Source organism: Oreochromis niloticus, linkage group LG4, assembly GCF_001858045.2.
Source record: "Oreochromis niloticus isolate F11D_XX linkage group LG4, O_niloticus_UMD_NMBU, whole genome shotgun sequence".
NCBI classification, from domain to species: domain Eukaryota; kingdom Metazoa; phylum Chordata; class Actinopteri; order Cichliformes; family Cichlidae; genus Oreochromis; species Oreochromis niloticus.
In genome coordinates, this window is record NC_031969.2 from 21,121,600 (window position 1) to 21,134,178 (window position 12,579).

General features: G+C 40.5%; 2 protein-coding genes across 4 annotated transcripts; both read right to left on the minus strand.

Annotated features, from left to right (window-relative positions):
- Positions 1–2,595: 2,595 nt before the first annotated feature.
- Positions 2,596–10,329, minus strand: cenpx (centromere protein X). Of its 3 annotated transcripts, none has more exons than XR_002061851.2 (5): positions 7,456–10,329; positions 6,495–6,670; positions 5,731–5,916; positions 5,551–5,639; positions 2,596–3,809 (listed from the first exon to the last, which is right to left on the minus strand). XR_002061851.2 is itself a non-coding variant. In XM_003450126.5 (5 exons), the coding sequence occupies exons 1-5, from the start codon at positions 6,528–6,530 to the stop codon at positions 3,795–3,797; spliced, it is 246 nt and encodes an 81-aa protein (XP_003450174.2). In that variant the 5' UTR covers positions 6,531–6,628; the 3' UTR covers positions 2,596–3,794. The 3 variants fall into 3 exon arrangements, 1 of the variants encoding a protein (XP_003450174.2); XM_003450126.5 differs by lacking the exon at positions 7,456–10,329 and having other exon boundaries at positions 5,731–5,784; positions 5,865–5,916; positions 6,495–6,628; XR_003219631.1 differs by lacking the exons at positions 2,596–3,809; positions 5,551–5,639; positions 5,731–5,916 and having other exon boundaries at positions 6,535–6,670; positions 7,456–10,327.
- Positions 10,330–10,742: 413 nt separating this feature from the next.
- On the minus strand, positions 10,743–12,483 carry LOC100708720 (heterogeneous nuclear ribonucleoprotein A0). Its single transcript, XM_003450076.5, has 5 exons — positions 11,750–12,483; positions 11,539–11,624; positions 11,329–11,424; positions 11,089–11,235; positions 10,743–11,000 (listed from the first exon to the last, which is right to left on the minus strand). Exons 1-5 carry the CDS (start codon positions 11,757–11,759, stop codon positions 10,884–10,886), a joined length of 456 nt encoding a protein of 151 aa, XP_003450124.1. The 5' UTR covers positions 11,760–12,483; the 3' UTR covers positions 10,743–10,883.
- Between the last annotated feature and the right edge of the window lie 96 nt (positions 12,484–12,579).

A 12,579-nucleotide genomic window follows, 5' to 3' on the forward strand; every position in this document is an offset into this window, starting at 1 on the left:
TTTTGACCCAACACAAACTCACACACAAAAAAGCTAACGTAAGCTTAACTTTTCGTTACGCTGGCCTCTCTCAATTTTGAGCTTTATTGAGAGCCAGTCGCATGTGAAGAAGCGCAATGCTAACAACATCAGGACGATGGTCTGTTATTTGTCTTTGTTTTAATTTGGACGTCAGAGTCGGGCAGCGGTTCACCAGTTTTGCCCACATTTTTGGTGTTATTGTAGCGAATATTAGCCCTTTGCCGAGGGCTTCACATGTCAGCTGATGAAGTCTTTTAACAAGTCTAACAAAGGCCAACCTCACACTGTGCCACCTGCCACCAGCTAAAGAGATTTTGGTCATTACTTGGCTTCTTTTTAAATATCATCAAACATCGGCCCTTTCATCATTCCAAGTGCGTGACCTTCAGGTTTACTGCTTCTCTAAGCATGACTGACACATATTGTGAGGCTCAGTTCTGGAGTATTTTTATATCACCGCTTTTGATGGGACCTAAAAATAGTTCTCTGCTGACCTCTGCTCCTCAGCAGCTCATTTGGGGTATGAGTCCACCTCCCGCACGTCACCTCAAACGAACTGCTTCTTTATTTTTAGATGCTCCCAAAATTAATTAAATGGTCTTGTTTCGCTGAGTTTGTGCAGTGTTATGTAAGGGGATTACTTTGTTGTTATTTCATATCCAGAGACCAAATAGGCCACCACACAGAGGAGGGAGGTGGACACAGACAGTAAAGGACTTAGGGTGGAAGAGGAGGGTAATGTAGTTAAGGTAGTAGCGCAGGGCTCCAGAAATAACCCTGCTGCCGGCCTAATTGTACATCTCTCTTGCTCCCTATTCCCTGTCCAGCTGCGTGCCAAGGTCTTTGACCTTATCATCCACCTCACTGGTTCCGGAAGAATCCTTTCCGTCCCCTAGGGCCCCTGTGGCTACCAAAGCTCCAGCCGATACACGGAGCACAGCAGCAAACCATCTTCTGCCTCAGACTAACAGCCAAGCGCCACAACCATTTAGGAGTGATCCCAGCAGAGCGCCCAAGTGGCTCAACCCGCCAGGTATGTTCTTATCATCCCCAGCACGGGCCCGTGGCCGCTTAGCGGGGCCCGGGGCCTCCCAGAAACCCACATGTCACAGCAGTACGTACAGTCAGCAGAGCTGCTGCCTCAAAACACACGCGAGTTTCCTGTAAAACGCACACGCAGTAATCGCCTGCTAACATATTTTGTCTTTTTCAGACAGCACCATAAACACTGGTAACTTTTCATGAGTGTGAGAGTTACCCATGGGGTATCTGAAAGGAATGCTCCCGCTCTGTGTCCTCTGAAGCATTCCTCCATGGTTAGGCAGTTTCATGCCCACGAGGGGGCCACAAGGGCCTCTTGTCTCCTAATTTATCACAGCCTCAGATGATGCGCTACATCCATGCAAGCACATACAGTAAACGAACACACAGACATCTAGGAACAGATACAATGCATCACATGTTTATTTATGCAAGCGCCTCCCAACATGCATAGATTAAATAAAACGGTAACAGGCAGATAACACCTGTCGCCACATTTGGATTATGATTCTCGACTTTCAGATTGGCTTTTTTCAGAACTAAATGTTTAAAGAAGCCTAAAAAGGGTTAAGACTTGCAGCATTAGTAATGGCAATGTTCTACTTGGCACTTTAAATGGTTTTACACACATAATCATGGTAAAACTGAATATTTTATGGGCCATGTAAGTCCTTGACTTTGATGTAAGCTCATACCCTTTGACTGGTTGAATGTTGCCATCGCAAAAAAGCCAGCAATCAGGGAGAAAAGGGCGTATTATGATGACATGTCACAGCCTCTCGCTTTGGGCCTCAGAAGAAAGGAGCTTTGAGATGTCAGAAATTTGGAGAGATGGAGACGCTGTGTCACTCTAACAGAAGAAAACCACCACCGAGTTGTAAATGGAGAATTAAGGAGAAAAATCTGACATAATCCTGACATACTGTCGCAGGGACACTTTAGACAAATGCAGACAACTCCACCCCAGACAAACATTACCATGAACCACAAACTTATCAGAGCTATGTGAACATCCAGCTCTCTTTAAAGTAGACAGCCACATAGATCAGGCATTCCTAGAAATTTACAAAGGGAATAACCTCAGTTATATTTAATCATAATGGGTCAGTTTTGTCATTGACAGTCCCACTGATTATTAATTAATTTGTCAAATTTAACAAAAAAGATGAAGATCCATCATGGCAGTCACAGGTGCTTCTACTGACATTGACTGTGGATGTATTTAAGCCATGCCGAGTGCCCGATCCCACGCGCAGCGCTGTCCAAAGACCAGGCAGGAGCTGGAGACAGATCAGTCTCCGTCTCCTGGGAAAAGCTTCTCACTGCGGAGCTTCTCCAAAGCGTCTGGACTGGCTGTCGACACTCCCTGCCTTTAATGTATGATCAAGAAAAGCTTTAACTCATTACTCTCTACAACGCCCCTCCCCATTCTTGTCCTAACTGCTTTCGTATGTTTAATAATACCGACTTCAGATGAATTTGTTCCACTAACATGCATAAGGAGGGGAGGAAAAAAAAAGTCAGTGACAGATCCAAGATAGTAATCTTTTTTATTTCGTGCGCAAGAATCAACTGTTGGGAAAGATCCATTTCAATTTGAGTAAATCTCCACAAAGGCTACGCACAAAAAGAAACCCTTTACAAATTTTTTTCTTCTCTGGTGACGACTTAAGCTGTGCTCAAGTTTTTTTCTTTTCTTTTTTTTACAAGAAAGTGTGGTCTGGAAGTTACCCCTGGGAAACACAAATCCAGCGTGAGCCTTACTAAAATGATGCTGGGTCAAATTCCAGGTGTCGTGTCCTTGAACACCTATTCAGGGCTGGATTCTTGGTTTTAGCCTAAGTTGGTTCCAGCTGTAAAAGTGAGTAGCATTCGTAAGTCACCCAAGAGCCCCACAAATAAATACTGTGAGGTGTTGCACAGCTATGCTGACTCACAGCAAGGACACGTTGGTCAAACACACTGCTGGTGGAAAACCATCAGAGCCGCTCAGGTTAGAAAACCCCACATTACCCTCTTCCTTGTAGGCCGAGCTTCACCCCCCACCCACCCCCTCCCTGTGCTGTGATGAAAGTAGAGAGAGCACCTCCACTACTCGCCTCTTTTGTTTATTTACCTTCAGAATTACACCCTGCTCTTCTTGGACCATGTTCCAATGTGTTTTGTTATGTTTCCCTTCAAATAGAACATCTACGCGTGTGGTCTCTGGCCGTGTTTGGCTAACACACGCACACGTACGTGCACACACACTCCCATTCAACTTTCCCCCTGTGCCAGAGGTCCCCTTTGCCCTCCCCCCCTCCTCTAACTAAACATCGCAGGACAGCAAAAGGGAACTTCAAAGTGGCCGGAGGGGTACTCCTTTTTTCCTGGCACTTGTCATCATCTAAGGGACTGGCTGCTCCCCTTATTACTCTAATTGCTTCCAACTGCTCCCGGAGGCTTTGATGAAGGGCGCCATGGAGCATGCTGGAAGCACCTGTTGTTGCACACAGGAGCACAGGTGGCCCTTATTGGTGGTGGCGTGGTAGCGTGCGGATTGCAATGGTGCTTCCTGCTAAAATCATGCAGCTCTAATAAAAACATAATCTCAATGTTATCTCAGATTTGGGGATTTATGAAACTGCAATAATACTGAAAAAAGAACTTTTAGCTGGTGGAACTGTGGAAGGGATCTGTTGATCGAGAGACATCTCAGCAGCACTCTGGCTCCATCTTGTGGTATCACTGTGCTAGAAGTCCAGAAGCTGTGTTGGAGAAAATTGAGAAATACAAGATTGTCAGACAGCAGACATAAAAGTCTTTTGTAGAAAGGTTAAATACATTTGAGATTAACGATAGCTCTCATAGCATCTACACATTTAAGGTTTTCGTATACGTATCCCCAGATAAGATTTGTATTACCACTCCATTTCAAATCATCACATTTTTACAACATTTTCTACTCAGCCATCTCCAATTTGCCTAAAAGTGTGAACATATATAATGACTGCTGCAACATTTCAGCTTCATATACCAAATAGTTTTCTGGATTTTTTTTTTTCCCTTTTCTAAAAAGGCCATTCCACCTACTTTCAGGCCTTTTTAATGGATTAAAATCAGAGGCAGTCATTGAGCATAAAGACCTCAAAAAGCCAGAATTTTTCACCGCCCCCTCTAACCATCAAAACAAAGGAGGATCTGTAATTTGGGACTGATACGTAAATAAATCTCAGAGTATTTGGTTGTTAAAACATCAACAAAAAATCAAGCTCTCCTGTAAAGTCCCATATTTGACCGCACACTAATAACAAATCCACATCGCAAAAGATTAGTGACAATTTCTGATTGGTATATAGATGTTTTTATCAATAATGCAAAAATAAAACACTTTATAACATTCTACGTCTCAAAAATGGCATTTGATAAAAAAGCAATTTCTATTGAAAGCTCATGTTGGATTGAGCAAAATAAGTTAAAAACATCAGCAGACAGTTTTGTAATTTACAGATGGTACAGAGATTTGACCTAAGAAAATTATTTTGTCAGATATGTGCATATCTTTCATTTTCAAGGCCCACTCTAGCTACTGTTTCAAGACTTGCTGCCCTGGAAGAGTTTTATAATTCAGTTTAATTGTGGTGGCATTAGGGTTAGCGTTGGGAGTAATGTTCTTGTATGAGGACACAGTAACTGTACAAGACTACCCATGTGACATGAGCTACTAATCCCTTTTTAATCAATCTTAATTGTTTTACTGTATTTACTTACGAATGATATTACATTACTACTTGTTGAGCTTTTCATAACTTAGTGTATTTTAAACTCCAGCGCAAAGTGCATGCTTTCAAAGTTATTTTCTCAGTTATAATTAGATTACCATCTGGAAATTACAGAATTTTCTTGTATTCGGATCAGGCCATTTACTGATATTCTTGTTTTTGTTGTACAGTATTGCCATATTGGATCATTCCAACATGAAAGTTGAATGAAAACAGCATTTTTGCAACTAAAAATTTTATGTTAAAAAGTTTTCTCCCATACTTAATTTTGCATCACTGTGAAATATGCCTAAATACCATTCAGACATAGTCACTATTGCAGTGTCTACTGCCTTAGATTTCAAAGTGTGAAACAAAAAAGATGAAGGAAGTGAGTAGATGGACCATTTAAAAATATATATATCTTGAAAAGTATTTGATATATGAAGACAAAATTACCCAGCAATCATAATATGTCCAAATTATCAACCATAAATTATTTAGGCAAATCTGAGATAGTTCAGCAGAAGGCCCATGATGATATTGATTTGTAGAAGCTGTTCCTGAACCATACACAAAGTGCAAAAGCTAATGCAACAAATATATTATACTGCAAAGAAAAATAAAAACTTGCCCAGTAATCCCATTATTTTTAGTATTACCTGTAATCTGGGCTAAAGATAAGACTATGCAAACAAGCGGAAATAAGTAAGACAAAAACATTTCTTGAGCCTGTTGAGCCACATACCAGCTGAGGCAGGATCTTTTCAAAATGTTCAATGTCTACTTGGTCACAGTCCTCAGATTCGGCTTGTTTCTGTGATCTCACAGCAGCCTCTGAAAAAGGAGATAACAGCTTCAGAGTGTTATCATTAGCCAGTCTGTTATTGTGTCTCAAATGTTGTGCAACTGTGTCAAAGCTCCTTACCTTGCACAAACACTTTAAGCATCTCTACCATGAGCCGTGTGGCATCTCCGCTTACTGCAATACAGTGGCATTTCATCAGCATGGTCACAAAGAGAACAAGAAGTCACTGATAGCAGCATAGTTATCCCACTCACGTTTTGTTTTGTCTTCTTTGAAGAAATTAGACAAAAGTTGGCTTACTGTATCCTGTGTGCAAGAACAGAGCACATAAAGTGGGAGAGTGTATTAGTCATAAGGTTTTCCACTGAGTAGCTGGCCAATGAAAGTAGTAGTAAAACTTCAGAATGACATTTTTGTAATTTAATAAAGCAAAACAGACACGATTTAGTGACAATAACAAATGAACGTAACACAGACACAACAAAACCTGCCTGCGTAACTACATTTGACAAAACCCGTATTTGGCTTTCAAGTATTTGGCTTCTCGAGTTTTCGCCAACCAAACGTCTTTGGTGAACTTGGCGATTTAAAGGGCTCTCCGCTGTCCGCGCAAAAACCGGAAGTTGTCCAGGAAAATGTGGTCTTAAAGCAATCCCTAGGACCCAGTCTTTTATTCGGCGTGGTAGTTACATTGTTATTCCCCGGAATATCTGAATATCTTAACAAGATGTAAAGTGTTAGCTGTCGTCTGACAATACATGCTGTGTTTATATTGGTGGGCGTGGAAACAGACAAGTCGGCGAAAAAGAAGTTCGCTTTTTTATTAAAACACGAGATGAACCAAGCAGGCATAAACACTTAAAAAAACGGCTGACTGCTCCTACCTTTTTAAAGGAAATTTCTACGTCCTTTTCCGCCATGTTGTTTTTACGCTGTAGAAGAAACTTGGCGCTCTACGTAGCGATTGGCTGTTGACCCGTGACGCAAAGCTCTTCTTCTTCTTCTGTATAGGGTTTATTGGCGGTTGGCAAACAGCAAAATGGTGCATTACCGCCACCAACTGGTGTGGAGTGTGGACCGAAATGACAAAAAATAAACAATTAAACAAATAAATTAATAAATTAAAAGAAAAGAAAATATTCAAATTCTTCCGAACAAATGGGTCTGTCTTAAAAACCAAAATACAGCCTGATAATTTTCACTCATAGAGCTCACGCGAAATAAATCAAACAAGTCCAACTTCACTTTCATATCGTCCAGCTTTTTGATCAGCTGTCTCCTCTCCATATCATACTTCTGACAATGCAATAAAACATGTTCTATTGTTTCCTGTTCCCTACTGCAGTCACACTCCCCTGTACAGTGTTTACCTATTAAAAATAATGTGCTATTTAAGCCAGTGTGTCCAAATCTCAATGTTTGCTGGATCTCTATCAGAATGTCAGGTCTACAGTCTGAGTGGCTGTCTTGCAAGCTGGCCAGTGATGAGCTCGAGTCTGAGCACACCACAGATCTTAGTGGTGTCGTTTCCTCAATCCACTGGACTGCTAACAATATGGAAACCATTTCACCTGTGTATACTGACAAATCGTCACTGATCCTTTTGCCCACCTTGATATTAAATTCAGGAACTATAAAGGCTATCCCACTCTGGTTGGCTGTATTCTTTGATGCATCTGTGTAGATTTTGACATAACTATAATACTGATTAATATATTCCAGCACTGTATGCGAATTTAAGATAACACCCCTCTCCTTGGTCTTTTTCTTTAACAATGTGAAATCTACTACTGCGTCAGGGAGCATCCATGGTGGTATTGTAGGCAACGGTACTGTCTGACTTACGTTTATCTTGTCCAGATCAAGTTCAGCTGCTTTCTGTCCCAATGTCCACCCAAAGCTCTTCAATTGCATTTTCTCTTTTTCCCAGCATGGTTGGAAAACAGTTTTCGTTGGATGATCGTGACCATGTCCTTGTAAACTTGCCCAGTAATTCAATGTCAGTTGCTCTCTTCTTATTTGTAATGGCATTTCCCCCATTTCAACCTGTAGTGCTGCTGCAGATGTTGTTTTGAATGCACCTGAGCAAAGTCTTAACGCTTGATATTGGATACTATCCAACTTACGAAGACTTGTTCTGGCAGCAGAATTATATACTATACACCCATAATCCAATACTGACCTAATCAACCCAGTATATATAGCTTTTAAAGATTTCCTATCAGCCCCCCAGTCAATTCCCACTAAGCACCTCATTACATTCAACACTTTCTTGCACCTGTCTATTATTTTCTGAATATGTATAGTCCATGTCACCCTTTCATCAAACCACAACCCCAAATATTTAAATTGTTTTACCCTTTCCAATTCCCGTCCATATAATCTGACCCCGACGTCAACCCCACCTCTCTTTCTTGTAAAAACCGTCAACTTAGTCTTATCAACTGAGAATTTAAACCCCCATTTATACGACCACTGTTCTATTTCTGCAATTGCCCCCTGTACTTTCTTCACCAAAAAGTCTAACCGTCGTCCTCTTGCCCACATTGCCCCATCGTCTGCAAAAAGTGAAAGCCCCATCCCACCCTCTATGTTCCTAAACACATCATTAATCAGCAGTGAAAACAATAATGGGCTAACTATGCTTCCTTGTGGCGTTCCATTTTCTATTGGCAAACTCTCCGAATAACTCCTCCCAATCCTTACTATTATTCGTCGGCCTTCCAAAAAATCCTTAACCCATCTGAACATTCGACCATTTATACCCATCAAAGTTAAATTTCCTAAGTGCCCGGTTCAATTCAGTCTTTGTAAACGGCATATTCAATGAAACATCTGTGTCGTCAACTTGCTGCAGTATCTCCCTGTTCTCTGCTAGTGTCATTTCTCTTCCCCTTTGACCTTCTTCACTAATATTACTTGAGCTATGGATTTTAACAAAAGTTTTTGCCATCATATCTGCCTTGTCTTCTTCTTTCACCGCTGTGACTCCCCTTCACTCAATACTGGATACCCACATTTCCTTGTAATGCCATTCATCCTTCTGATCATTGACCACACCTTACCAATATCTGTCTCTCTCCCCACAGAACTACAAAAGCTCCTCCAACTGTCCCTCTTTGCAGCTTTAATGGTTCTTCTTACAATAGCTTGTGATTTTTTATATTCAACGAAATTCTGATAATTGTGATTCCTTTTTAACACCCTAAAAGCTTTATTCCTGCACCTAATTGCTTCATCACATTCCTTTGTCCACCAGGGTACAATCTTCCTGTTTCTGCCTTTCTGCCTTGCTCCCAGGAAATAGCTTTTACACCAAAAAATTTCTCAGCCCCTCTAACAATTATTTTAATCTTCTCTGTTTTGTGTTTAACTTGGTCTGTACAATTTATTGCATATGCAATGAACAAAATCATCCTCTCCACTGTGATTGCTGGAGGGGTTTCATCAATCTGTTGTCGGTCAGCCTTTGAAAGTTGTTGAACCGGTCCTTTCCCATCTGTTGCCTTTTTCACTTTCTTGACCACTTCTGCATAACTTATGTTTTGTACTGCTTTAACTTGCTCTATTTCCACAGCTGCCCTCCTAACTGCACATCCCCCGTATGTCACCCTGTGTTGCCCATCACAGTTACAACATTTATCCTGTACACTGTCACATTCATCATACCTGTGTTCACCCCCACACTTTGGGCACCTCTGTTTCCCCTTGCACACCTCTGCGACGTGTCCATACCTCTGGCATTTGTAACACCTGAGGGGAGGGGGAACGTACGGCCGTACAGGAAAACTCATGCACCCTATTTTAACTCTTCCAGGAAGTACCGGTTCTTGGAACTCCAGCATTACAGTCACACTGTCAACTCTTTCCCCATCAACCGTTCTCATCAGTCTTTTGATCCCGCTGACCTCACTGCCAGAAGTACTACGTCTAATTTTTTCTAAATCTTCCTCTATTGGAATGCCCGTGATTACCCTTCGCACCACTTTAGACTCCCCCAACACCTTCCTCTCTCTCACTGTCTTTCTGCAGATGCTCTCAGTATGTAACGCTTTATTTTTCTGTTCTTCCATCTTAACGATTATCAACAAATTCCCATCTCTACGTACGTTGGCTAACGTTACCTCTCCAAACGTCTTTCTCAGCTCTCTTGACAAAACTATCGGGCTAAGTTGCACCCCTTCATCCTCCTGCCTAAATTTCAATATTATTTTAAACTCTTCTCTGACAATCCTTTTCCAGATAACACTCCCATCATCCGAACTATTCCCCTCCAAACTTCGTTTGCTGCCCTGAGTTCCTATGACACTTTCATCCTCCCTACCTCTTCTCCCTCTCCTCGCCCCTTTCCCACTAACCGGTGTCCGATCTCCTAAATCCATGTCATCATCGTCATCTACCTGAGTTGCCATTCCAGTCCAGTCACACGCCAGTTTATGCCAACCGCCAAAATCCGTAATCCAATCCGCAAATCAGAGTCAAAACCAAGCCTTCTCCAAAGTTCAAAATCAGCGCCGCTCCTTGCTTCGACCGCCGCCTATCCGAATCCCTCTTCTCAACCGTGACGCAAAGCTCATTACAGTACACAGGATTTACAGAAAGATTTGAAATTATATATCTATCCTAGATGTGTTTATGAATATTTTTCTTGCTATATATAATACGCAACAAAACAATATATGCTAATATATAAACGAACAAAAACATTTTGGTTTTCGCAAATAGTATTTCAAATAAAACATTTACCATAGGAGGAAAAACAGCGACACAGAAGACTACAAATCCTTTGACTTCTTTGTATTTATTCCTGAGCAAAGAAAACCAACAATAAGTAATATTTTCTTACAACTTCACAATTTTGTCTTGTTACCATAAAGTCAACAATCATGTCACATTCACCAACAGTGGCTGGACAAAGGACTACATGACTAACTTCCCTTATAGTGTGACATCTGTAGGTCCTTTACAAACATTTAGGAAAAACTAAAATGTCATAAACACAACACATTTACAATATATACAATAAACAATAAAGTATTGTTTAGCCAGAAATTCACAGTTAAGAGTAAGTAAGTAAAACTTACTTACTACATACAAAAGAACATACAAAAGAACATACAGCCTAAGTAAGTAAGTAAAACTTACTTACTAGTAAAACTAAGAGAAATACATACATAAATACATGTGCATTAGGCTGTATGTTCTTTTGTATGGTACTGACAAAACAACCAATACCCTCAAGCTGGTCAACTTTCGATTAAAGCTTTGTTTATTCATTCATTTTCTTCTAACCACTGAGCATCTTCGAGTATGTAGCCAAGACCCATTGAAGGCCGTGGTCGAGGTTTAACTGTGGCTCCATCAACCTCTTGCTCTGAATCCTCCTCGCCCTGCAAGACATTTAAAAAAAATATTATATAATTATGATAGGCTGTGATTGGAACCGTCCCTAACATAAAATAGTTGTCATTTGCTCACCTTGAAAGTAACAAAGCGCCTCACTTTAACTTCTGCTCCACCAATATAGTGAGGACCGACCCAGTCTGCCAAGTCTGCTTCTTCCTCGCTAGAAAACTTCACAAAGGCCACTGATTTATGTTTCCCAGAGTTGGGATTCTTCCTAATCTAAGATCCAGTATAAAACAGAAAGTAATTATCACAGGTCTCTTGTAGGAAAAAAAAAAAAGCAAAGCAATAGCTTTTTTCTTCAGTCTTTACTTTGCATGATTTGACGGTTCCCCATTCACGGAAGTAAGCTTGTATATATCCTTCATTTAAGTAGGGATTCAGATCTTCTACAAGCAGTCCATGTTCCTGTTAAATAGCAGAAATTCAAGAGCTTCATGAAACATTTAAACATAAAAAGATAAAAGGAAATAAAATGATAGCTTTGCTCAAGAAGATATGGGAATGAGAAAAGTTGTTTACAAGTTCATATTGCTCGGCCAAAAGATTTATGAGTTTTTTCGGAATACAGATGTATGGCCTTTTGTTAGGCGCTGTCTTCTTGCCGTCTGGGGGAAAGATGAGCAAGAAAATTATAACGTAGAAGGGTGATGCATCTAAAGCAGTCGCACGACAATTTGTGATTTCATTTTCTTTAAAGATGAGACATGAAATCAAGAAAGCCCTTACTTACCAGAAGTCATTGTTGAGAGTCGGATGTGGCACAAACCTACACTTCAGATTAGACCGAGGTAAGGAATAAAATAACCTGCTGCAGAGTGGGTTAATATGTAAGGTAGGAAATCTCCTCCCACTTTCATTCTTGTGTTTTCATGAAGGAAAGTTAGGAAGAATTTCTGAATAACTGTTGAGAGTTACCTAACTTGTTTAGCAGCTAGGGGGAAACTGTATGGTGGCAAGGGACGGCTGGCATTACTGAAAACTTGTTAATGTGGCAATGTGCTAGTGTATTTGGACATGATAATACATGGTGGTACGCAGGAGCAAGTTTTCATATTTTTAGACGGTTGGTTCATCCATCTGGACTTTTCTCATTGAAACAGTAAAAAAAAAAATGTAAATAAAATAATTATAATATTTTTATTTCTTTTGAGGAGAGATATTTCTTCAGATTTGGCAAATGTTCTTCAATTGTTCACTTGAACTCAAGGATGCCTGACTAGAACTTGGTGGTCAAAGATCAGGCATAGGTCAAGGTGACCTCACAAAACACGCTGTCCAAACATGAATATCACTCAGTTTGTTTGTACTGGAAAAGAAGAACAACAAATACTTCAAGTCAGCTCAGGTAAGTTTTTCACATATCCTTTATGTGTTCTCAAAAGGTTTTACAGTCAAGCAAAAGTCAATATTCACTGACAACATATCCAACAGGACCCCACTTTACTTTTTCTTTCGCACTTCTGCATATTTTACCGGTTAAATGATGTCACGTGGAATGCGTTCTTAAGAAATCCATTGTGAAGGTATTCATAGCACCACGACCTTAATGACTGATTTTAA

Excerpts from the sequence above, each read along its gene's own strand:
- cenpx (XM_003450126.5), bottom strand. The coding sequence starts at position 6,530 with ATGGCGGAAAAGGACGTAGAAATTTCCTTTAAAAAG. Across the intron at positions 5,917-6,494 it reads TAGAAATTTCCTTTAAAAAG|GATACAGTAAGCCAACTTTT; the intron begins GTAGGAGCAGTC and ends TCTTGCACACAG. Across the intron at positions 5,640-5,730 it reads GCTTAAAGTGTTTGTGCAAG|AGGCTGCTGTGAGATCACAG; the intron begins GTAAGGAGCTTT and ends CTCCTTTTTCAG.
- LOC100708720 (XM_003450076.5), bottom strand. Across the intron at positions 11,236-11,328 it reads GAACCGTCAAATCATGCAAA|ATTAGGAAGAATCCCAACTC; the intron begins GTAAAGACTGAA and ends ACTGGATCTTAG. Across the intron at positions 11,001-11,088 it reads GGCGCTTTGTTACTTTCAAG|GGCGAGGAGGATTCAGAGCA; the intron begins GTGAGCAAATGA and ends AATGTCTTGCAG.